General features: G+C 42.7%; 1 protein-coding gene across 3 annotated transcripts in view; it reads right to left on the reverse strand.

Annotated features, from left to right (window-relative positions):
- sh3pxd2b (SH3 and PX domains 2B) overlaps window positions 1-26,673 on the reverse strand; it is a 70,206-nt gene that overhangs the window by 36,952 nt on the left and 6,581 nt on the right. For all 3 annotated transcript variants that reach the window (XM_080780315.1, XM_080780316.1, XM_080780314.1), the window contains exons 3-4: window positions 10,578-10,653; window positions 536-612 (exon numbers count right to left, since the gene is read on the reverse strand). In XM_080780315.1, coding sequence (XP_080636441.1) covers window positions 536-612; window positions 10,578-10,653 — 153 coding nt within the window. The remainder of the gene's footprint in view (window positions 1-535; window positions 613-10,577; window positions 10,654-26,673) is intronic.

The raw sequence follows: 26,673 nt of genomic DNA on the forward strand, positions 1-26,673 counted from the left end.
CGCGTTTGAGTGAATGTACCGTTTTTAGACCGCGACGGAGGGGCGGAGTCTCAAGCGAACTTGAGCCATGAGAGACACACCACCGAGCACGCTGAAGCCCCAACTGCCACTCAAATTGGCTACTGGCCAAGTGCACAAGTGCACTGGGCAATCACGGTGTGTCCTTACTCAAACACGAAGGCCATTCGCCACTCATCGCAGGGGCACAATCCAACCCTTGTGACGCTGAGTGCCTGCAGTGCCTGACATGCAGGGAGGCATTGGGTCTCAATTCCCCCCCCCCCCCCCCCCCCCGCCCCGGCTGGGGGGGATTGAACCCCAGCCTCCCACTCCCAGGGCGGACACTATAGCCACAATGACCACTGAGCTGGTAGGGTCATGCAATAAGGGCGATTGATTTCTGGTCACCGTGGCTTTCTTGTAGATCAATCTACTTCCTGGATCCTTCACAGTGAAATTCAGTGTGTGTCTGAGTGTACAAATGTGACCATTAATGACGTAACGATTTGACAGAGTTTAATTCCACTCTACTTACCCTGCAGTACTCGTTGATAGGCCTCAGCCGTTTCATGGCAACATCCCTGATGTGGCTCCTTCTGAACAGGATTTTTCCTGGAACAAAATCAGGGACAGAAGTCATTAGGTACGGTACTGTATACTATTATACATGCAGTAGCATAGCAGCCATTCTTGTAACGAGTTTCAGCTGTCAATACAGATGCTCTTCGTTAGGCCTTTTAGTTTTTATTTTTGTATAAATATATAATGGGAACCCACGCGATCATAATTGCTCATGAAGGGGTCCATTGTTTGTGATATTGCCTCACGAATAACAATTCGAAAAAAACGAATGTTCACAAAAATGTCTATGAAAGTCGAACGACACTAACGGTATCACTTCATTGCAATGCAAAAAATGACAGCTTTTGGCATTTGGGCTGACGCTCTCCCTCCAGAGCTTCTTAATGCGGTGCGAGAACGTCCAACGGGGGGGCCGATGAGGGCACGGTGCCGGCCCCTGCATGGCCCCTGGACAACAGCAGTCTCCAACGGGGGGCCAATGAGGGCACGGTGCCGGCCCTGCATGGCCCCTGGACAACCACAGTCCAACGGGGGGCCAATGAGGGCACGGTGCCGGCCCTGCATGGCCCCTGGACAACAGCAGTCCATTAGAATGCAGACAGAAGCTGATAGGGTAGTCCCATCAATAATGTCAGTCTGACAGCGCGGAGGCGGTTTATGAGCCGTGGGAGACGCTGGCCTTTCTCGCTTATGAATAAATGATTTTGGGAACAGAAATTATGGCCATTATGTGTGTGTGTGTGTGTGTGTGTGACATCTAAAAAAAAAAAAACACTTCCCCGCCATTCTTATCTTCAGTCGCATGCAAGCGCTGGTATGTGGGGGTTCTGGGGCAGCCATAACAATAACAAAGAAATGACTACAAATAGGCCTCTCAAAAAGAAAAAGGGGAGAATATTATTATTATTTTACTCGTATGGTTAAGCAGGAAGTTACAACAGCCAGCATACATTTTCTGCTTGGTTTGTAGCTGCTGAGGGATCTCTCCAGTGGTCAGACAGCCTTAATGTACGCTTGTGAACTCGACATGAAGGCAATGCTGTATAACATTTATTCCCAACCTGTGGGCCGGGGGCCCACTGGTGGGCTGTGGATATTTTCCAAGTGGGCCCCCAACGTAATTGTCAACGTAATTTTTTGGTTTCTTTAAAACCATGAATATTTTTTCATGGTTTCTTCAAAACCATGAAAAAGAAATGTCTTCAGATGGGGGTCCGCGGGCTAATTAGTGTCAATTTGGGGGGTCCTTGACATGGAAAATGTTTGGGAACCACTGGCTTATGTTAAGAGGGCTTTTAAGGCGGACTGAGAGTAACATGACTCTATCACTGTGGAGATCTCAATGGAGAAGTCTCTCTCTCTCTCTCTCTCTCTCTCTTTCACTTTCTCAAGGCCCTCCTCTTAGAACCCATGGTGCCTGAAATGGCTTCTTCTCTGCAGGCTTGGCTCGGCTCGCAGGGCTCCCAAACTGCAGGATACACGTGTCTGCTTTGTGTGTGTGTGTGTGTGTGTGTGTGTGTGTACCGTATAAAGTGTGTTTGTGTGCGTGTTTGTGCATGCTAGTTAGAGAGAGAGAGAGAGAGAGAGAGGGGGATGGGGAGAGAGAGAGGTTGGGACTGTACTGTACCGCATTTCCATTTTTCAATACTTTAAACTTCTCTTCCAAAAAATAATAACAATGATAATATAATATATTAAAACCTTCTTGGGTGCTGTGAAGTACAGTAACTCCACTCAAATAGTTTGACGGCTTGAGTTACTTACTGTTACTTTTGATTATTATTTCAGAACTTAACATTAACCAAATAAGCCCTATTTTATACTTCGTCTATACCCCAAAAATAGCTGATTTAAAAGCTCACAACGTGTCTCATGCATCACAGCGCTTTGGGAGCTTGTAGATACGCTATTTTCAAAAAAGCTTGATACTTTTCTTCTGGCATTTTAATTATATGTTGATACCAATACTTTTGTACTTTTACTAAAGTATGAGTAACTTTTACTCAAGTATGAGTAAAACTGCTGCAAGTATGCTACATTGCAGCATTGCTACTTGAATCAAAGTACTTCTTCCACCACACAATCGCTGCGCACACACACACACACACACACACACGCACGCGTGCGCACAGAGTCAGTCCGGTCTGCCTCCACAGCCCCAGACATCCTCACCACGACCACATCTATTAGCTGACTCAGGTGGGGGGAGGGGTGGTGGGGGGGGGGGGGGGGGACAGTGGAGCGGAAATCTCATTCATCTGCATTTCCTTCGCGTGAAGCAGCTCCCGTCGTTTATTTTTTAGTGAGACAGGCTTTTCATAGTGTGACTCAAGCCTACTAACTGCAATCTGTTAATTGTATGTCCTATAGAGCGTCGCAGTCCCCCCCCCCCCCCCCCCCCCCCTCGTGAGACCCGGAAAATAAATCCCCGTTCATTTTCCTCATAGACTTTTCAGAAAGTATTTATTTGAAGACGTTTACGCCGTGGACAAAGCCAACTCTTGTCGTGACAAATCATGACAATAAACACAATGTTTGGGGCCAAACAAAGAATTAGAAAGTAGAAAAAAAACAGCAGGTTACAACACTTATTTAGTTGTTTTTCTTCTTTGTAATTATTTGTTTGGTCCAAAATATTGTGTTTGTTGTCATGATTTGTCACGACTCGAGTTGGCTTCGTACGACGCTTAAAAGGTCTTTAAATAAATACTTTATGAAATGTCTATGGGAAAAATGCATTGGGATTCATTTCCTGGGCCTGGCGTCGTCATGAAAGGGGTGCGGGACTGCGACGCTCTATAGCCAGGATTCTGACTCTGTGTGCACAGAGCTTCAGGCAGTACTACTCGTCAACCAGCAGGTTGTCCTCCCTGACACCAGATGTCTCTATGGAAGAGCAAAAGTTAAAGAGAGCACCTCCGCTCCAACGCATTGCAACTTTTCAGGACTAGAAAGCCTGCAGTTTTTATTAGCTTCCCCATCGCTGATGTCACTGGAAGACAGCCCTCCTATGAGACACCGACCGAGTAGGAAAAAATTGCGCAAATCTTTTCATGATTATTAGTGAGGACCTATTATATGAAGATAGGTTGAAAAGTGGTGAAGTGGTCCTTTAAACAACCTCTATCATACAAATTGTGTACAAACGATAAATAACCCACTGAGGGTTATGTGTTTATGGCACAAATACATGAAACACAAATGTCAGAAGGAATATATTCTGAAAGTTATGAGTATAGATGAATGAATGTTACAACCATAAATAATAATAATAACGTTTCTACACAAGGGGAAAAGGAGCATCCCTTCCAAAGTGCAGAAATGACTAGCACAGACTGGGTGTCATTGGAGGTGCTGGTGACGTGTTGTTGACGACAGCACACCTAAAGTTAGACTGTTTATTCTCTTCCGCCTCTTGTAACCCTTTGAAGAGCCCAGAGGCTTGAAATTAAGTCAAATTCCCCTCCCCCCTCCTTCTCTTCGTCTGTCTGTTTTTGCGTTCTCTTCTCGTCACTTCTCTAAAAAAGAAAAGTGCTCTCGACAGTCTTCCCAAAAGTTCTCTGGGGGTCAGACGCAGAACGTTGACTCAACACTGGCCCACTCTGTATGCACGGCGGCGTCAGCGGTGGCTCATGGCTGCAGCAGCAGCAGCCCCGATGAAAAGGGCCTGTTCTGGTAAAAGGAAGGATAAACAAGACACCACCGCCTTCAGAGCCCAGGGCTGCTTGAAGACGGGCGGGACGGGGACGGCTGAGAGGAGTTATAGGGAGAAGGAGATGGTGGGTGGGTGGGGGGGTCTGGGAATAAAAGACCTTTCTTTCCGCTACCCCTTAAGTCAGCTCTACTGTAAGTCTGTGTACCAGACTTTTAATACGTTGTGCCTCCCCTCCCCTTTGTGTTACTCGAGTCTCGAGTAACACAACTATTTTCAGGGTGCCTTTGCAGTAGGCTAAAACTGTAGGCCAAGAGCAGTAGGCTAAAACTCCCTTATTGCTGTTAAAAAAGTCTGTGTGTGTGTGTGTGTGTGTACCTACCTACCTGTGTCTATGTGGTTACTGGAAATGACAGGTACGCAAAATCGTGTGCAACACACTCCGAATGGACATGGAGTAATACAACTATACAAAACGTTATGAATTTACTATTCATTTGTGTGCACTCATTTTCCAATATGGGCAGGTAAATTGTTTATAGGCTAGGCTTGTAGATACTAGTGCTATTTGGCATGATCCTCTACCATACTGTAAGGTTTCATAAACATGTGACTCTGCATGTATGTATTGGGGGCAGAAGAACATTCATTGGCTAAAAAAAAGCTAAAAAAAAGCTTCATTTTTGAGTGTTGCTAGTCCGTATGTCTCCAAACTCTCCATGTATGCATGTTCGCTTCAGTACAGAAATACACCACTGATTGACCACTGCAACACACACACACACACACACACACACACCACATCCGTGATGCTTACGGTATGTGTATTGAAGTTTAATAGTTTAATTGCTGGCAGTCATACGGTTCATGAGCTATGCCTGTTCAAATTTTGCATTTTCAATTGTTTGCTGTAGCGCCACCATTTGGCCAATGGTTGTGGGCTTCGTGTCTAAGCCGGCCGATAGCCCTGTTTATAGCCGTGTTTCGCGAAAACCGATGCAGTTCACGGTTAAGCCAGAACTGCAATAAGTGTCGGAAGGAGAAGGAAAAAAATCAGACCCATCTGAAGTGAGTGGTGCTGTACTGTACTGTACAAGCCCTCCTCCCTGGCCTGTGTGTGTCTGTGTGTTAGGCTGTGCAACAGTGACACTTGGTCGTGAACAAACGCTACAACGCTATTTTCGTGCTCGGACACAGGGACCCACACACATAGCTGTCTATAGGAGTGGTTGCACCACTCAAAAAACATACAAATAAAATAAGGGACCATATGCCCTTTGGCTTAAGATGCGTGTGTATCCACTTGCAATCTATGTGCTGCTTTCAATGGCCTTTATCTCCAAATCGGCACAAAACAAGGTTTTTCAACGGCCGACAGCCGGCGCTGTGATGCTCGTGGTCAGGTTTTTTTTGCACACCCAGCGAGAGAACCACAACCGGTCAAGACGCCACACACACCATTACGTCATCGTAACAACCGGATATTTGGCACAAAATAAGGGTTGAAAGGGGAAAAACCATGGCAATGCGTGATATATTAATGAATTAATCCCGGCATTATACACAACTATCCCTATTCTATATTTCACATGAAACCCGCCTAGACCCATAAGGTTCCACTTAAATGAATACTGCACCTACTATTAAAGTGCATGTGCATTTCCAATGTGAATATATCACAGATCTCAGTGTCTCTTGAGAACCATGTGTTCCAGTACAACAGGTAGGTCTTGTCTGGAGATCTGGCTTGAGAAGCAGAAGGTTGCGAGTGGAAGTTGGCTTGCGTAATGAATACATCAACCTCTGAAGGTCTGGGTCTCTTATGGTGCCAGGAAGAGACGTCTACAGCCAGTTTGGATGTTTATTTACGCTGTTATTTTATAACACGGGTTGTTAAATGTTCCAGCAACAAGTAACAAAACTGAAGAGTTAATTTCCAAAATACTATAAATCAGTGCCTTACAATTATCATTCAGTCCGTCTAGATTAGTATAGCTATCCTCTAGCTGCTAGAGGATCCAGTGTGTAAAAGTGTTATCATTCATTACTTTTAGCAAAATGAAATAGTTTGTAAAAAAAAAACATTTAAACATTATCTCTGGCAATAAATGCCAAGCAGTCGGTTTGCCAAGGAAAGCCCTGGAAACGTATCTTCCAGGACGGAGTCGAGATTGTCAAATCGGCTCCAAAAGGTCAAGTAATGGACGGTGCGTGGAGATGATAAACTGGACTTTGGTGAGGAAACTTGGCAGGAACGTCCAGCAGACGTACATGGCTGTAGACACAGCGCTGTGGTAGACTGAATAATTTGCTGATGTGACGATACTACAGAAGTAAAAAATACAGCTTGGGGCCTTGAACAAACCGACTCCTGACAGGAAAACCGCTTCCGCACCTTGTTAGTTTGGTCTGAGTTCTAACACCAGAGTTTGGCCCCGTCGGTGAAAGACTTTTGACCATCGTATACAAATACGTATGTATTTATTCAGCTGATGCACTCGTTTAAATTAAGTGTCATTAGACTCATTACTATTAATTAACACACATTTCTTGCTAGTCTGACCCAAAGTAATGTATGTAGCTTCCTCCCATTAGGTGATCCAATTTTGAGGCTATTTGAGCTCAAACGTTTCAACTGAGGAAACCTAAGACAAGTTCCTATACAGACCAGACCCATGCGGTTCTCCTCGTGCTTCTTGAGGGAAATCTGTAATAGGGTAATGCTCGGTCACATTATGTTTAACAAGGGCAGTCTAGAGGTGTGCATTGTCTGGCTCCCTGTCAGACGATCTCGGTGTCCTTTACATCAAACTGGACCGCATGTCACATATTGAGCCAGAGATCCAATATCAAGTTTCATGGTCTCATGTTGTGATTTGACGTCGAGTCATTACAGACCGAGTGACATACAGAAGAGGCTTGGGACAATTATTGCGTAATCACTTCACAGTTGATCTAATATTAATGAGCAAAGACATCTTGTAAATTAATGCCAGCCTTACAAAGCTTTTCATAGGCAATGACTCCATATATACACAAAGAGAGTCGGGGTACAGTGGGGTATTATGCATAATTTATCATTTGCAAGTGCGAGATCGGAATAAGCACAGTGAATATGAACCCTAGTCAACAAACAACAATGTCACATAAGAAAAGTGCCGAGAGAGAGAACAATGCGCTTCAAAGAATATAAGATACCGGGTAAACATAATGAACCTATATAGCCTCTAGCTGTCCAAACATTTGTGCTCAAGAAAAACTAATTTAAGTAACAAAAACATAACGAGTAACCCAAGATATATCTGCGTTGTAAACTAATAGTTTACAGTTTTTACAGAGTTTACAGTTCTGACTGCAACGGAGAGTTTACTTTTGTTGAACCAATTCTAAACATAATATTTTCAATATCTTTGTCAGCCTTAGCATTAAACATGTCTTTTTGGTACACACTTGGCTGCGTCTATACTGTTCTCTCTCTAAAATGACATGAGTGATTCATTTGTTAGCTCTGGTGGGCAGGCACGTGCACACATAGACATCAAAGGGGGCTTCAGCCCCTGCCCTTTTTTTTTTCCCCGTCTGTAAAACAACTGCCCTTTCCACACCATGCACTAACGCAGCATTTACTATGGTGAAAGAAATGCAAATGCTATTCCTTTCCATGCCATGCCGGAAGCATCACTTTTTCCGTCTCCTGAACTTGGAACGCAGCATTATGCGTTGAACGAATTTGTTTAGAAATCCATGTCAGTACACCGCATCTCCACTAGCTAAGGAGTACTGGGTTACGCCCCCAAAAATAGCTGATCTACAAGCTCTCAACACGTCGCAGAGCGACGCGTTGTGAGCTTGTAGATCTGCTATTTTCGCTATTTTTGTCAAAGTGCCCTCTCACAGGATTTCAGCCCCTGCCTCTCTCTAACTCTCTCTGCACGTCCCTGCTAGTGGGCATTAAAAGAGGAGTGTATTGCCACCGAGCGGGGCATCCCAGTTGGCCTACGCGAGGACTGCGAGCGATCGCCTTGGCAGACTAGACTGTGAATTTGCGACATTGGCAGCCCAGAGGAAATGCAGAGAGCATAAGGGAGAATGTGTTTCCTGTCACTCCCTGACAAGACATGTGGGCGGGCGGAGTGGGGGTTGGGGGGGTGGGTGGGGGGGGGGGCACAGACATCTGACAAGGGGATCACGGAATGGAAGAGTTAAATGAAACCACCTGAACAAATGTCACCCAGTTCTCCGTCAAAAGCAACATACAAAAAGTTAAAACGGCAGGAAACAACGTAGCGCACATGGCGAGCGTCGGTATACTACAAAGCTTGCTGGACAGACGGACAGACGAGGTGTGGGTGGGTTAACCACCCATGTCCTGTTTTCTGTATTTTCAATTTACTATACTCGTTTAGTTTTTGCCCCAAAAAACGCCAGGATGAACGTGGTTCATGGGACGCGGAGCGTATACATTCAGAGAGAATCAATATTCGTCCGCAACAGTAAAGGGCAACTAAAGGACGGGGAGGACTTAAAAGGGGGAAAATATGACTAACCGTCGCCATGGTTTTTATTATTGTATTTCCATCCAACTATACAGCTCTGCCGTGCTTCCTTCCCCTCTCTCTCTCATCCCTTTCTCTATTGCTTTCCCTCCCTCAGACTCTCTGTAGTGTACATATGTGCAATGCGTGCATTGTGTGTGCGCGCGGGGCACTGCACGCATATCAAGTGTTGTGAGCGTGTGATACCCTCGATGAGTTCCAGACCCCTCAAACACACCTCAACCTCCACCCACACCTCCTAAGGGGTGAGGCAGTGGGTGGGGCTCCACCGTGGGACCTTTTGGGCTAGGCGTTCTCTCCCCCAAAACTACAAATAATGTAGTTAATCTATCTATCCATCCATCCATCTATAAAATAAAATTCTCACCACTCACAAACGCTAATATACAAGTGAAACCGAAGCTCTTTGGTTCTCTTGTATTTGTAGCCCTGCAGTACAGCACTGAGAGACGCCCAGACATAGAGGCAATTTAGGCCACTACACAGGGTTTTTTTTTTTTTTTTAAGATGGAAAAACACAATTGTGCTTGGTTTACGGAAACAGTGAGATCACGAGAAGTGCACTGTGTATTCTGGTAGGTTACTCTGCCTGGTTCCTTGTGATGGATGGGCAAACCAGGCCACACACACACACACACACACCGATCTGCTCTCCTGTTTTCACAACCCGACAGCATAGGACCAGGTCTCCTAGGGGGTCCCCAAGAGTTACAGGGCGGCCGCCAAATATTTGTGTGATAGGAACGTAACCAGTTGAACCCTAGCGTTGCTATTCTGGTGGGAATATCCGCCGGAAATAGCCGATCTACAAGCTCACACCGCGTCGCAACACGATGCGCTGTGAGCTTGTAGCTCGGCTATTTTCGGCAATGAGGTTTGGTGTAGAGGAGAAAAAGGAGCAGACCAGGTACAGAGCCAAAGGTCAAGTTTACCAAGTATTGAGGGTTTAAGTGGTTAAAAGTCTGAACGACTCCATGTGTATTTAATAATAGAAAAGACAAATGAAACAAACCAACAAAAACCTGAATTCACACTGACAATATAGTGCCGTCAACATCAACAAGAAAGTTGAATCTGCCACACAACTTTATACAATATGTAGTAGGAGGTCCCTGCTTCTTCTCTCTAAGCTAAGGGGCCCTTGGCCTGAAAAACGTTTAAGACCCCTGACCTACAGTACCAGCCAGGCTTTGTAACAAATGTCAGTAATTTCTTATCCTGCGCGGGTCTTGATATTTGTCTTTGCCTTCCCCACGACACACTGGTCAACACTCCAAGCTTCCCAAGCTGTGGAATGACCCCCCCCCCCCCCCCAGTCAGGACTACACTCCCCATTTTCCACTACCTCGGCACCTCAGCCCCTATCATTCCTCATTCCTATCACTACTTGATTTAGATAGATGCTATAGCCATGTCATTGTGGTGTATGTAGTTTTCTTGTTATTACGCATGTCTTTTCTTGTCAAAGATGCTGATTATATTATGTAGATTAGCATGTTGTTCAGAGTCAGATGGTGTTTACTTTGTACCCTAGTTACTTTGTAACCCTTAATAGTTTTCTTTGCACTCTCTTTACTTGACCATTAGCCTGTCATTTGTTGGCCAGGGTTCATGCCATTTACTCCACTTTGTAAGTCACTCTGGATAAGAGCGTCTGCTGCCAAATGCCTATATTGTAAATGTAGTTTTAATTGTCTTGAAAAACTACGTCAAAGGAGAGACTGTGTGTGTGTGTGTGTGTGTGTGTGTGTGTGTGTCAAGGGGCATCCTGGACATTTAACTCTTACCTGGTAGGAATGGAATAATTCTGCGTTTGGGGTCTTTCTGACCTCCCTCCACCGGGAATTTGTCCAGCAACTCCATCTGAAAACAATATATTAACACTGATCATCACACAATACACACTGAGATGTATTAAAATCTGACAGATGCAAATATAGAGAGACACACACACACACACACACACACACACACACACACACAGACACACACACACACACACACACACACACACACACACACTTCCCATTACACACATCTGCATGGCTGGGGATTTGCATTTTTACGATTCAGCAGTTCCTAAAAGGAATTCTGCCAGTAAAGGAGGCCTGCCAATGATTAGGAATGTACTGAGCAGATGGTATGGCTTTTCCCATTGCCGGTACATAATGCTGTGCTGCTATTGGCCCTGTTAGCAACAACGCACCGCTGACATAGTGGAACAATCCTGCCTCTCCACTTTAAAAGGACTGAGAGCAGTGGTTTCTGATCTGCTCTCTCTCTCTCTCTATAACTCATGAGTGTGTCCCATTTTCTCTCACCATTTTTCTGACCCCCTGTCCAACTATTCATCTTTACCATCAATATTTCTTATTTGGAACATTCTCAGCCTACTCACTCTGATCATAAAGATTATTTTCCATTGTCTTGGTCCTGTGTGTGCGTGCGTGCGTGCATGTATGCGTGCTTTTGTGTGTGTGTCACAGGCTCCAGCTGTGCACATCCAGGGCCCATGAAATGACACCTGGATGTATGGACCAATGAAATGACACCTGGATGTATGGACCAATGAAATGACACCTGGATGTATGGACCAATGAAATGACACCTGGATGTATGGACAAATGAAATGACACCTGGATGTATGGACAAATGAAATGACATCTGGATGTATGGACCAATGCAATTATCCGTGGATGTATGGACCAATGAACTCAAGAGTAGAGTGTGAAGCCCCTTCCTCTTCTCAGCAGAAACATTCTGTCACTCAGTCCAGCTGAGCAGGCTATTACAGCTGCTTTATTTTTATATATATATATAAAACCTATATATTATATAGGTTAAAATATGGTTGAATATTTATACCGGTAGGCCACTAGGCCTATTCAACCACATTTTAACCAATATATTGTATTCCCTATACATTTTAACCTCTAAATGTAGTGTATGGAGAAACGAGATGCACACGCAGATTAGACACCAACGGACCGACATGCGGAAACAACAGTCGGACATGCGCTGGTCCCGTGCTTGCGGTTAGAGTTAGGTTAGGCCGGGTTTGAGGTAGGTTGTCGGTCTAATGACATTCGGACCAATAGTATATCTAAACTAAAGCCTGTACCTGAAAATAAACTATGTTTTGTGTAGTTGACAAGGTTCACTGTGGGGGAAAAGTATCTGGATGTTAGCAATGATTCCAGGAAGTGAGGTACCAGGAACGGCTACAATAAAATCATACCCGTGTGAAGTGAGGGGCGCTAATATATTAAAGTCTAACTCATGTTGATTAGGTGATGTAATGGTGATGTAAAACAAACTGTGCCAACACAAGCATTAAACGCCATTAACAATATAGAGACAATATGACTTAATGAGGCATATTATGACATAGATTTTCCCTTCATTGTCAATGGTGTTTACAACAAACATTAAACCTGTGTATAGGAGGGGCTGGCGCACCTCAAAAACAGGTATTGAGGTACCAGGAACAACTATAACATAAAACAAACAGGACGTGAGGTACCAGGAACAACTATAACATAAAACGAACAGGACGTGAGGTACCAGGAACAACTATAAAATAAAACAAACAGGACGTGAGGTACCAGGAACAACTATAACATAAAACAAACAGGACGTGAGGTACCAGGAACAACTATAAAATAAAACAAACAGGACGTGAGGTACCAGGAACAACTATAAAATAAAACAAACAGGACGTGAGGTACCAGGAACAACTATAACATAAAACAAACAGGACGTGAGGTACCAGGAACAACTATAAAATAAAACAAACAGGACGTGAGGTACCAGGAACAACTATAACATAAAACAAACAGGACGTGAGGTCGCCAGGGGTTCCATTTTAGGTATCAAAAGAGTGTTTGGTGATGGTTGGTCAAAGAGATTCTTCTAAAGGCCAATACTAAACCAGAAGCAGAAATTGATAATCCACAGAGTGGTGGGGCCGGAAATAGATCTCAAGAAGAAAAGTTTGGTCAAGTAACATTTCTGAGGGTTCATCTCTGAATCCATTCAGAGCTTTTGGACAAAGGGGAACCTGCTGATGTGGCCTCCTGACTTGAAGGTTGGGTGAGGAATATATATTTTCCCCCCATTTTTGTGCAATGCATTGCCATTTTATTTTCTCACTTTGTGGATATTTGACTTTGGAAAACAGAAGATCTACAGTACATTTGGGACCTACAGTACCATCTGTGCCATCCACAAGAAATACGAGATTTGATAAAAAATATATATACTAATTGGCACCTTATTTTCGCTTCCGTTGCTAGCCTCCACAGGCCTCCCATTGTAGAAACGGCCTACATGATAATCAGCGGTAAACGTCGTGCACGTGCAGGGGGTTATTTGTTTTTTTCTACTCAAAATGGGACAAAGTACCATGTTTGGGAGCTTATAAAACGGTAATCCGTGCTCACGCTAGGAAAATGAATCCACCGCGTGTTGGTACACAGCCTAGACCCTAGCCTAGAGAGTGAGGCTACGCTACACTACTACTCTTCTTTGCTTATGTCGCGCATTTCACTGGCACTACAGCCTCACGATCCCGCCTATGGTAACAGCATGGAATCGGAAACATATTGCAATTTAATTTCAAAAGCAACAGTTTTGTGTTTTACTTTTGATCTTCAATACAGCTACAGTATCAATATTTACTGACGCACTCGGGTACATATTTCTTTTAGTTCTTTAATATAACTCAGACCTACCATTTTATGGTTCTGATTATTAGAACATTGCGATGAGATGTGAGCTTGGGGATCTGCTATCCACTATTTGTTGAAGTGTATATACTTATACAGTGTATAAGAAGTATTGATAAACTTGCCGTAAGTATACAGCAGAAGTAGATGAACACTTAGCATACCCACAGTTTTCCTTAAGCCAAGGTGAGCCAGCTCTGGACATTAGCTGGGGTTAGCACACTTTGGACTGTGCCAGTGTGAGACCCTAGTTAAGCCAAAAGGTCCAGGTAGTCTTAAACGGTGCCATGAAGGTGTGAAAAGAGTGTTCCCCCGGCTGTGTTCCTAACATGGTTCCTGTCTCTGCAGGGTCAAAACAAATTAACAGCCTATCTTCCTGATAAACCAGGAATGTTTGCCATTCCCTTCAATGTTCAAAATGTTCAGGAATGTAACATTTAGTCAAAGGCAGCTTTTATAACCAGGAATAAGGGCACAGAGCATTGAGAGCAACGTTGACCAGGAATAATGGCATAGGGCAAGATGGGGATTTTCCTAGCTCATTTTGTGTGTGCGTGTGTGTGTGTGCGTGCGTGCGCATGTGTGCTCTCTGTGAAGCATCAACTGTCTGAAGGAAACTCCAGCTGGCTGGTAATGAGGATCAGTGTAGGGTTTTCTAGTAGTGATATAAAGGCTAACTCATACATGAATGAAATGTATTAGACACACCTTCGTTGTAGTCCTGCTGAGAGTGTTATTTTTTGTATAACTACAGTTTCCACAGTCAGCGGAATTACTGCTGCACCCAATGAGATGTAAAGCGCTTATAATCTCTCTGAAAATACCCTTTGGGCAAACCTCAAAGAAACACTAACAGTTTAAAAAAGAGAGTCTACTTGAGAATGCTGCCAAAACCAGCAAAGAAAGTGCAGAGGTGTGGTACTGTATGATGTAAGGACAAGAAGAGTGTTCACAGTAAAGGAACAGGCCTGTTACAAATAGTATTTTTTATTTATTTTCAATAATATTCTTTGATGCCTTCTGTGCCAGCTGTGCGGGGTTAGCCACTAGTGCCAGAACATTAAGAAGTACTGCAATGTAAATGTAGTCATATCAGTGAATGACAACTTACTTGACATGCAGTATTAACCAGGTGTAATGTGTTTTTTTTTTAACCAATTCTGGATAGTGCTAGTGCCACTCCAACATTGTGGATAACCATTTTTGCCTGGGAAGGAGGCAGGCGGAATGCCATAGAAATTACTCTGAGGCTGAAACATGACAGACATTCAAGAATAAGACTGGATAAGAGATCTGCACATCTCTTGACTTTAGCGGTAATGTGGAATTAGTCTACAAGCAACATTTTTTGCAGTCTTGTAATGATGTGGCCTTGAGCACGCAATACTTTCTCCTTGACTCCTCTCTTTTTCTTTTTGTACACGGCAAAGCCCTGAGTGCTACAGTAATTTAACCACGAGATCATGGATATGAACCTGTACCTTTCAATACTCTCAGGGGTGAATTCGCAAAAGGTATTGTGCAGCTGTTGTGGTCGCTAAACCCGTGCAAATGAGACAAAACTGTTTAATTCTCAAAGCATCCGCCAAGAGGGAAGTGCACCCCTAACTGCACTCTCCAGCTGCCAAGGAGATAGCGTCTCAGTGCTATTTCCATGTATTTAAAAGAGGTAATATGAACACAATTTGGCACACGATTTGGCCATTTCTATGCAAATGAGCCTCACTGCAAATAAAGTCCAATTCACAAACACCAGCGCTAATGGCCACACGAGAACGAGATGGGAGTGAACGTTATTACCATCTTCAGAGAGGTAACTGAAGCACACTTATAAGGGATGTCATGCCCAGTCCTACCAGTGGTGAAGGCCTCGACATGCCAGGCGTACAATGGGAGTGTTGTTGTTTTGACCCACTGAACGGAAAACTGTCTTTTTATTTGTATATCCACGTGTATAGTATGCTTATGTTACGTACTAATTACAAATTTTACAGCTTTCAGGTTGCAGTGTGCACCTGTGTAAGACACAGGTGCACACTCAACATTTTGCTGTGTAGTGTGCACTATATCAGTTTATGTTCTCATTCTCAACACATTATTCTTGCGTAGCCAGACAACTATTCCACCATCTCTGAATGCTATATAGAGTCTGGAACTACACCTCCCAAAATCCGATTAAGGAAGCTGCCATTTTGGTTCACGAAAATATATTTTAAAATATCTTTACACATTCCTTTTCTGCTAAGCAACAAGCTATATGTGCTTAGGTGATTTCTATTTATATTTGGAGACATTTGCACGACTGCAAGGACGAAATGGAAGCGGGGAGGAGGCTCCACTTCCGCTTTATATTTTACTCATGATAGAGCTTCCGTTGCTCCAGACTGTATGATGGAAGCATTTGAAAATTGCGAGAGGCAACAGTCTGGCAAGTGGCAACGCAAGACTTTTCAAATCCCCTGCATGATCTGTTTGATCGTTTTATATACTTTCTTAGAAAGGGGAATTCAACATGTGCATTTAATCAACAGCAAATATGAGGCCATATAGAAAATCGGTATATCACAAAGCAGGCCATAAAATGCAGTTAATATGACTCCCATTGTTAATCTAAATGTACTCCTTCAACAATGTTTGAATCTATATATCTACACTCCATCCCATGATAAAGTATCAGTGGTATTGTTCTGAACAGTGCCATTCAGAACAATGTGAAGTATACATCATGATAAAAAGCGTCCGGTAGAGATCTGACCAATACTGATAAGGGCTAAATGAGGTCAGGGGGGCCTCATTTATAAAATAACGCCCCTGTACATCAGGGTCTGTCTGAAACACTATTCCTCACGATGAACTCTCTCAGCTCAACGACGCAGATAAAATGCAATAAAAACCTCAGAAGATTAAGAAAAAGCTCAGAATCATCTTTTTGCCTGTCACAGCAGCACTGGTAAAAGCAGAGAGAGGACAATTATTATAGGACACCTCTCTCCCAGTCTAGCAAGTGAAGAAAGGAAGAGATATGGCACAAGAAACGAAGAAAAGAATCACCTTGAATCCACACGCCATCGGTGTGTACTAGAATAGAATAGACATGCAGCTGCCTTGTTTTAGAGAGCTAGAACAATGACAGAGAGTAGTTCATAAAACTGATGACTGCTTTAAATCGTTTAAATGTTTAGGTTGTTGTTGGCTGATGGATTTGGAATTGGAAACCTTGGCGATGTCTAGTCTTTGTTGTACGAAAACGTATCAAAGGAGAGAACAATGGAGAGACTACAGAAGAGAGAAGCACAGAGGAAGACCGTACAGTGAGTGAGACACGCCCTCGTCTAACCATCTCTACTCCGAACCCTGAGTGCTCTGTAATCACTGACACTCTAACGAGCAAAGCAAGGCATCTGGATGGAGTAAATATGTACTGTATCCAGTGGTGGAAAGTAATTAGGTACATTTACTTAAGTACTAGGCCTATACTCATCAAGACGCATCATATATCATCTCATTCCAGCCAATCACAATTTGCGTCCTGCCTTTTGTCGTCAATGTTTGTGTTCACACAATGTTCGTGTTTACACAGACTCTCAATGCTGGACATAGGAGGGGCTAGCGCCCCTCAAACATTGAGTACCTTTTCCACCACTGACTGTATCTGGAAGGAGTAAATACTAGAGGTGCACGATTATGAAATTATAACCGATATACGATTATTTGCAGGGTCATATCTGCTTATACCGATTCTGACCGATGGACCACAATGGAAACAAGCCGAGGCCCAAAGCCTGTTAATAAAGTAATACATTTATTCCAATCAATAAATATAATTTTGCTTTTGTTCTAGACTAGAGGTACTAGAAACCTTTGATTTATATTGAACTGATTGATGCATTTTTAAAATTTTCCACTTCATTCATTTTTTTCCACTTTATTTTTATATTTTGAGACCATTCCGATACCGATATTGGCATTTTTATGGCCGATATGGCCGATTATGCTACAGATTATATCGTGCATCTCTGGTAAATACCCTGTATCTTTTTTCTCATTCAATTTTTATTTGTTTTCTGAACAAGAACGCAGCATAGTAATTTTACACTTAACAGTATACAAAATTGAACTCAAAACATTCACTCTCACACGCATACTCGTGTGTGTGCGCACACGCACACACACACACACACGCACACACACACGCACACGCACACACACACACACACACACACACACACACACACACACACACACACACACACACACACACACACACACACACACACACACACACACACACGCAATACCCTGTATCTTGATGGAGTAAAAACACTGTATCGACTGGATGAAGTAAAAAGACACTGTATCTGGAAGGTGTGAAGAAAGACCCATTGGGATGTATCTGGATGAAGTCGATATGTAGTATAGTACTGTATCAGGATGGAGTAAAGTATCTGGGTGGAGTAAAGAGAGGTATATCTGGGTGGAGTACCGACATCTCCCTTGTGTCAAGCTGTACAATTACATCATGTATACACAACATTAAATATGCATGCTTTACAGGCAGGATGGGATGTCAGTCTGGGCAGAGCAGTAGCTCTAGCTTCACATGAAACGCCTCGCCTACAGATTAGAAGACCATCTCAAGTATGTTTGGCAAGGACGTCCTCCCTGCTGGCCTGGTACTGTTCAGCTGGAAGTTAATGCAAGCTATTAGGAATATATTTGCACTACACGGACGCATGCGGAGAACACATGGTCATCCATTAGTGTGGAACTCGTGTGATAACGTGTTCATCCATTAGTGTGGAACTCGTGTGATAACAGTTTTTGTGTTGTATATTTCAACATATCTAACTTTAGTTTGTGAAAGTGTCCCTATTTTGTCAAATAAGTACTTACAGTAAATCAGTAGATATCCTGTGAGAGTGTGATAAAATAAATTTGCAGTATGATACCATACTGTACATTTATATCATTATCGTGCTATTAGTATTATAATGGTAAAAACACAAGGAAATACATATTTTGTCTCACTAAAGTGATCATTTTTTTTTGCAAAGCAGCCTCCAGAAACATAGCTAGCTGTCAATCATTGTGTACTAGCCCCAGGTGTGTTTGGTGGTATATCTGAGCAGTGTCACAGGAAGCGGAAGGGAACTAGCCATTGTTGAGAACTAGCCATAGCCAGTCCATTACTACCCGCAGAAGCACATACAGTAATAGTGTTAGCCTTTACAATGCTGTCATTTCGCTTGACAAATTCTTACGGGGTCAAAGACTAATGTCATTTTCCGGGAGGCTATTATTTGTCTAGCCCATATCCTCTGTGATCACATCAACCAGACATCCACAAAAGGCATTAAGAAAAAAAAAAGACGATCCCGAGAGGCACCGGACTCTTATGAATGAAAGCGTGCAATGCCCGGGCACAATGGGTCCCTTTGCAATCCCGGTGGTAGCCTGAAATATACTGTGCATTCTGATAGAACATTTAATACAGTGTAGTGTAGGGCTGCAACTAGTGATTAATTTCTTAGCAATTATTCTATGGATTACTAGAAACGCCTTTGTTTTAATATTTAATGTGTTACATATATAAATGAATCAATTGGCCACTTATACCCTATTTTATACTCTGTCACACTACAGGTTTGCACAATAAAATAGCTGATCTACAAACTAAAACGGTTTTGAACATTTCTAAAATGATTTGCCTATAATGCCATGCCCCCAAAAATAGGGATCAATTACTAATCGATTACATTGGTTAGATTAACTGTTACGCCCCTAATACATTAAAAAGTAGGAATTTAAAAAATCCAAAAAGGTATACCACATCCAAAAGATTTAATGAATGGCGGACAAAGTACTATTTCCATTTCTTTATTGGCACACACCAAAAAGGAACGGAACGCTGGTGTGTGCCAATACAATATGCAAATGTGAGTACTGTCCGCCATTTATTTAAATTATTGAATGTGCTACCTTTTTGGATTGATTTTTGTTTTTTAAATTCCTACTTTTTGATGTATACTGGATTTGGGTTTAGCACTCCACAGAAAAACATTGCTGATGCGCAACTTCTTTTTCTCATTTATAGCCCCTAATACCTTTTGTGCACAATACCACTACATAACAGCACGAAATGAGTGCAGACTAGTAGTGAATGCACTACTAGTCTGATGATCAGCATGAAAGCTAGCTCTCTCATCGTTCCCCCCCCCCCCCCCCCCCCCCAGTTGCGTTAACTGCATTCAAATCGAGGATCATGAACATTTGCCAGAGGCACAGGGCCAGCGGTGCTAAATCTGAGTCGGGTTCTAACATATGACTTGTGCTTTTTATTTTTTTACTGGTCTCACATTCATTGACCATGATGACAGGACCCATTGGGTTTCCGAACACTCATGTTGTTGGGAGATGAGCCAAAATACAGCTGTTTTGGTTGCTTGCTTCATGTTATTTTGGGGTTTGCAATTATGCTAACATAATTTAGGGTCTTAGGCCAACGCGGACGTTGGCCTCCACCACGGGTGCAGATTACCTATGGAATCTCCGCACTGGGTTTGTGATCATTATTCATTAAGGAAATAACATAAAATAAACTGTTAAGTGTTCAAAAAAAGTGTTGTTCAACAACATAATCTGCCCAAATAAGCGTTTTCTTTATGACTTGTGAGCTACAGGTTTAGAAAAAAAGCACAGAACTGTAGAACAGATATTAATCAGTATAATTAATATAGAACAAACAACTCTCAGGGTTTTACCACTCAAAGGGTGTACAAATGGAACAAAAATGGACCCGATTTGACCACCCCAGCATCCATATTGGCATATTCTGGAGGGAACAGCAGCCCAAAATAGCCAATCTGCAAGCTCAATGCATTGTGACACATTGTGAGCTTGTAGATCAGCTATTTTTGGTGAAGATATCTTTGTGTAGATTGCGGTCCAGTATTTTGTGTTATATCAAAAGGGGTCCAATTGCCATTAAAACATTTAGAGACGCTAGTGTAGATAAAGGGAGTAGCTAAGCATATCATCAGGCTAACATGCAGCCTCTGTTGGGTTGTGTCAACATGCCAAGAGGAGACTGGGGTTTAGACATGCGTTTCCTGACTGCCCTGTCTGCCTTCCTCCCAGCTCAGCTAGGAGGCCTCCTGTCCAAACTGCTCATTATTTCAAGGGGGAGAAAAGGGGAGAAATCAAGGGGTACATCAAGGCGTACCGGTAGTGGTAGTCTAGTCTAGTTAATGACTGACCGTAAGTTAGGCTCTGAATGATCTTTGCCGTGTTCATTTTGTTGACTAAGACTAAAAGATTAAGGTTTTTGATATGAAGACTATGACTAAAAGACAAACGTTTTTTTGAGTGGTGCAACCACTCCCTTACGGAGCTGTGTGTGGGTGGGTGTCTGGGTATGAGCACGAAAACAGCATGGCTGTTTTTCACACCTGTGAGCAACCTAACACACACACACACACACACACACACACACGCACATATTAACTGTATATATGATGATTTCGGGTGTGTCAGTACAGTACAGTGACAGTACAGTAGAGGGACCCCCACACGGTAACTGTCATTTCTCAACCGTTTCGGATGCAGGGCGGCTCGCCGGAATCGGGCCGGCACCCTGGGTGCGTTCCTGTGGGTCAGTACAGTGACGGTACAGTACAGTAGAGGGTACAGTAAAGGGACCCCCCCCCCCCCCACACACACACACACACGGACTAAGACAATTTCAGATGACTAAATAGACTAAATCAGAATTTGCTGTCAAAATTAACATTGGCTTAGAGCAGAATAGCTCAAGAATAAATGGAGGAAATAGAAGAAAAGTACTAGAAATAAAAGAAGGCTTTCAAGTGGCAAAGAAAAGATCTCCCATTTCAAGTTTGGCGTTGTGAAAGTTTTTGTGAAAGAGTTGATGCCTAGAACCACTTCCAATCCCAACGGTTATAAACTAAAAGATACAAGATTGAAATGGCTTGTATTACGGCAATCTTTGCTAGCAGTTTCCTGCTGCAATTTCCTAAACTAAAGATTCTTTCGGACTATCACATTAGTTTCAGAGGCGTTCCAGAAGCAAGTCCATCACTCAAACCCACAAACGGCTCATATTCACAACATTAATTTATTATCTGCTGTATCACAGTATATATATATATATATCTTTTCAGCGTGTTTCTAAGTGAGAGCACATGTTATAAGAAATTGTTCCCAGACCAAATGCACTGATGTAGATGAGGCTTACTGCACGAATGCATATAGCTTGTTGTGCACTAGCGCCAAATGGGCACATTTTTCACTGCAAAGCACTCACAACAGGCAGCCCCCCTGTGCTCGCAGCAAGGAATTGTACAGCATATACGCCCCGTCTTTTATGAAGCTTTGTTACTGCATTACTGCACATGGAAAATATGTGACAGCTGTTTGATTCTGGGGGGGCAAAGCACTGCAGCAATATATTTGGATTTTATATAACGTTACACAGTACTCCAAGGTCTGCATTCACAACTAGGTCTAGGGCTAGTGATTATTCTATTATTATTTTTGAGGGGCGCTATTCCCTCCTGTGCCCAGCTGTGTGTGTTTGTATGAACTATAGCGATGATTTGATCGAATGAATGATGTATGATGAATCTGATATGATCACTTCCACACAGACACAAAATGTAAGTAATGTCAGTAATCTCATTGTAAGTAAAATATCCAATAAGAGAACATATTTTTATTTAATGTCGGATTCATATGGGAGAAGCTAAGGCTGAGCTGGTGTGCAGAGACACGTGTACAGCATGGAAACAGTGCTTGGTGGCATGGAAATGAAATTAAAAAGCCACTAGAATGACCCCAGTGCAAACTTTCCGCAGGTTCCATCTTTTTCATTAAGCAGGCCACTGCTTAACTAGCAAGACATTTTAACCACTTAAAACCTGCACTTTGCTGACCGGAGAGTATAGACCCTCAGGGCTAGTGACTTTCTTTTTTAAATGTTGGCGCTACTTTAAATATCTTCGCTGAAAATATCCGATCCACAAGCTCCAAGCTTGTAGATCTGCCATTTTCTGGGAAGGTTTTCCCAAGAATTCGGATGCTGGGTTAGCCGTGATGACACAAAACAGACAACATTTCATGATGATTTACGATATGATTTATCGTTTCTTCATTTCCAGTTTGCCGATTAGTTCTCAGAAAGACTTGCACAACGTTTCTGCATGTTTTCATGGCTGCATGCATAGTTGCACACATAATGTAGGCTAGACAGCAGTGGTGGAAACTAATTAACTAAAGTACATTTACTCAAGTACTGTACTTTAGTGAGTACACATTTGAAATACTTTTTTAGTATTTCCATTTTCAACATACTTCTTCTCCACTGCATCTCAGAGGCAGATATTGTACTTTTCACTCCACTACATTTAATTGACTATTACTGTATACTTTCTTTAAATGTATTTATTTATTTTACACTTTTTTTAAAAGCTTAGTATTTTTACTTTGGTATTTTAAGTATATTTCGATGCCAATACTTTTGTACTTTTACGCAAGAATGTCTTTTTAATACAGGACATTTACGTTGAGAGTATTTTTATGTTCCGTCACTGGTAGACAGATGTTGTTCCTGCGCCTTTCCATGCCAGAAGAGGTCTCTTGAGGTTAACACAGCTTTATTAACTTGTAGCATTGACTCTCAGGGCATGTGTAATGCAAGACAAACGCATATCAATAATTAGAGAGAAGTAAACGCATCCAAATACAGGTCCAAGACTGTATTTGATGTGGTGGTGTTAATGCTATGGCATTGTTTTTTATCACCTTCATCAACAAGTAAACACTTTAATCCAAGGAGGAAGGGGAGGCGTCACCCGGCTAGCTATTATGACAAAACCACTGCTTTTAAAAGTCGCAAGGAATGCGAGTTAGCATCAGGGCTATGGTTACCTAATGACACCGTCTTCATCTTGTGTTGCCTTGCTGACTGTCGAGCACAGCTTAGCTGCTCAATTGAAATACCTGGTCTAGGGTTTGGTTTTTGCCTCACCCAGTTGGAAGTGAAGTACACACAGCGTGAAAAATAGTTGTGTGTGAAGAAAGAGAGAGAGAGAGAGAAGGGGGTGGTGGGAGGACTTCTGACTATAGAATGATGCCTTCTAAAATGAATCGGCTCCAGTCTGTGGCCAGTGATGGACCAAGAATCCATTGTAGTCTGATGTTTACCCCCGGTCGACCACCTGGACAGGACATGATGAATGCTGTAAGATTTCCTGTCCTGATCTGAAGTTGTTTAGGTTAGAGCCTTGACCGATACCAGAGTTTTGGGTCTGATGCCGATCCCAATTTTGGAGACTAAACTAAACCCACAGATTAAAGATTTGTGGATTTGTCACAAACAAAGTTCTAAATAGGATTGCATTAGAGCCCATGTGCCTGGACCACTAGGCCAGCAGTCCGGGCACTTATAGGCTCTAGTCTAATGCAACCTGACGAGTCCTGATCCTGGCGATCTTTACTGCATGTCTCTCCCCATCTCTCTCTCTCCCCGTTTCCTGTCCATCTCTACTGTTCACTAATCAATTAACCCATTCTGACCTGAGATCAGATTCTAAAAATGTCTTCTACATCCTGACAGTTTTCTGAAAAAGCGATGTTTCTATGTCAGTCGTTCTTCGATTTTTCAAAAATAGCAGACCTACAAGCTCGTAGCGCGGCACTCGGTGGCGCGCTATGAGCTTGTAGTTCTGCTATTTTTAAATAGCTAAAGCATAACATAATGCAATTTGAAACACTTGGATATGATTGTTTATGGTTTTTCAACAAGCTCTGCTGTTTTTCTACTAGCTCTACAAGCTCACAACATGTACACTACAGTAACAATGTGTCGTGTTGTCGGTGTGTAGATCTATTCTTTGCACTTTTTGAACTCTGGACAAGTCGGCTGTATAATTGCACATACCAATGTTGTCAAACAAGTTAAATGATGGCTGATATATCAGCCAGACCGATGTATCCGTCTGGCTCTGGTTTAGGTGTGAGCGGTGACAGAGTGCTTCGCTTGATTTAATTCGCAGCCAGTCTTTCATACATTTCTGTCATAGGGAGAAGCATATTGGAAGATGACATACAATGATAAAGAGAGGATGTGCGTGAGAGAATGAGAGAGAGAGGTGTGCGTCAAAAAGATTAAAGAGGAAAAGGACACCAGAGAAGGAGTGTGGGAGACAAAGGAAGATACATGTGGTGGGGTGGGAGCTGGTGCGAGGCTGGGTGATTCAGATATCACCAACCAACCTCTTGCTGTCAGGGCTCCAAGGCTCTGGAACAACTTTATGGAAGAATACAGCCTTAAAAACTGTGTTCTCTAATCACTTTTACCAGAAAGTATTCCTTTAGTATCTTGCCGTTTCCTATCTATTTTACCCTGTTGAAGTAAGGTTAGTTAGTATATTGTATACTAACATCTCGCAGGCTGCATCATTGGTATATTTTCATTCATAAGGCCATTCTTGGTGATCTGCCTCCTTACATTTGCTCCAAATTCAATTTGGTTAAAATGGTCTAAACCTCAGATCAAAATAATGCCTGGCTACGGTGTGTACTGTGTAGTACCAGCATTCAAATCTGATGGGTGTAAAACATGTCTCGCTTTCTTTGGCCCCTGGTCGTGGAACGACCTGCAGTCCAGACTAAAATTGGCCTTGAAAGTTCCATTGAGAAGTTTTAAAAGGATCATCTTAGATGTACAGTCCAACATGTGTGTTCCATAGCCTTACCCTATACTGTATATTTACTATTTCTGTTTATATTGTCTTGGCGTGGCCTATACGAGCTAGTTCAGGCAGATGCACTCAAGAGGTTTCACACATGCACATTACTACGTCTATGTGGGTGACTGTACGAATGAATGTGTCGTGCGGCAATTAGCTGACCAATTTGGCAGGTTATTTAAACACACCTGTGGTCAGTGTCCCTGGACTGTAGCTATGCGCCCGTTTGCTCCAACTGTAAACCCACTTATAAAAAATAAATAAACCCCACTGGTGGTGCTGGGGTTACCCCAGCATCACCAGTGGGCTCTGCTAATAGTTCTGTTCCCCCATGGGGGGGGGGGGGGGGGTTATTATTGTATTTTTATCAGGGAGAATAATGCAGCAGAGCCTGAACGGCAAAATAAAACAGAATATTCACACATGTATTTACATTATATAAATACATTATTTGTTTCAATCTATGCGTGAGTTATCCGACGGAACTTGCAAAAGCTGCACGCTAGAATCAACTACTCAGACAGTCTGTTGATTTCAAGTGCAAACCGAGTAAGCTGTATCTCCTCATGAATTACGTGCTTGTTTGTTTACAAATAACTTGTAGCTGTGTTTATAAAAGTGCTGTTCTTACTATTCTGGTCAGGTTTTTGATTATGATATTGAAAGGTCACGTCATTAATATTCCAATTAAGGAACAGAACATGATGAGCCGGTCACTAATCTTACAACATAGCATGAAACATAATGGTGACACCATGTTTACAACATCCCCCAAAGAATCTCTCTCCCAGTCGGCAATACAACAGCCATATGGCGGCCTCATACCGTAATGCCAAACCTAACAAAAAGATAACGGAAGATAACGGCAGATAAGAGATCGGCCTGTATTCAGTCGAACTGGTCTTATCGTCGTCTCCCTCACCGTTGAGAGAGCCCACCCGCAGCCTAGCAGGAAGCAGCTGAATGTGTTTCAAAATGCCACTGGGCTGATAGCTTCTCCATGAGGTCACTGGATACTTTTCGCCACTGTGGCGTCTTTGTTGATAATGACACACTTCCACGTGGTGCAGTTTTTAGTACAGAGAAACGGACTCTACCAAACCGCAAGTTCAACTCCTTCTGATGAAGTGGAGCATGGAGCTCCATCATCCATACACAATCCTATAGGCTTGGGCTGGCCAGTGGCCATTAACAATCGTTGATACACCATAAAGTCGCCCTTATGTTGATGTTATGATGAATTGCGATAACCCGTTATTGAAAGAGTTTAATAAAAGACCATTATTCGCCATAAATGCGCCTTTGTCGTCTTTCATAGGGGGTTACGGTTTAGGCAACTGAGATCAATGCCAAGGAAAGAGAAAAACGCCCAAATGTCAAAGGTGAAA

The sequence above is a fragment of the Protomyctophum bolini genome, assembly GCF_963924005.1.
Source record: "Protomyctophum bolini genome assembly, chromosome: 13".
Taxonomy (NCBI): domain Eukaryota; kingdom Metazoa; phylum Chordata; class Actinopteri; order Myctophiformes; family Myctophidae; genus Protomyctophum; species Protomyctophum bolini.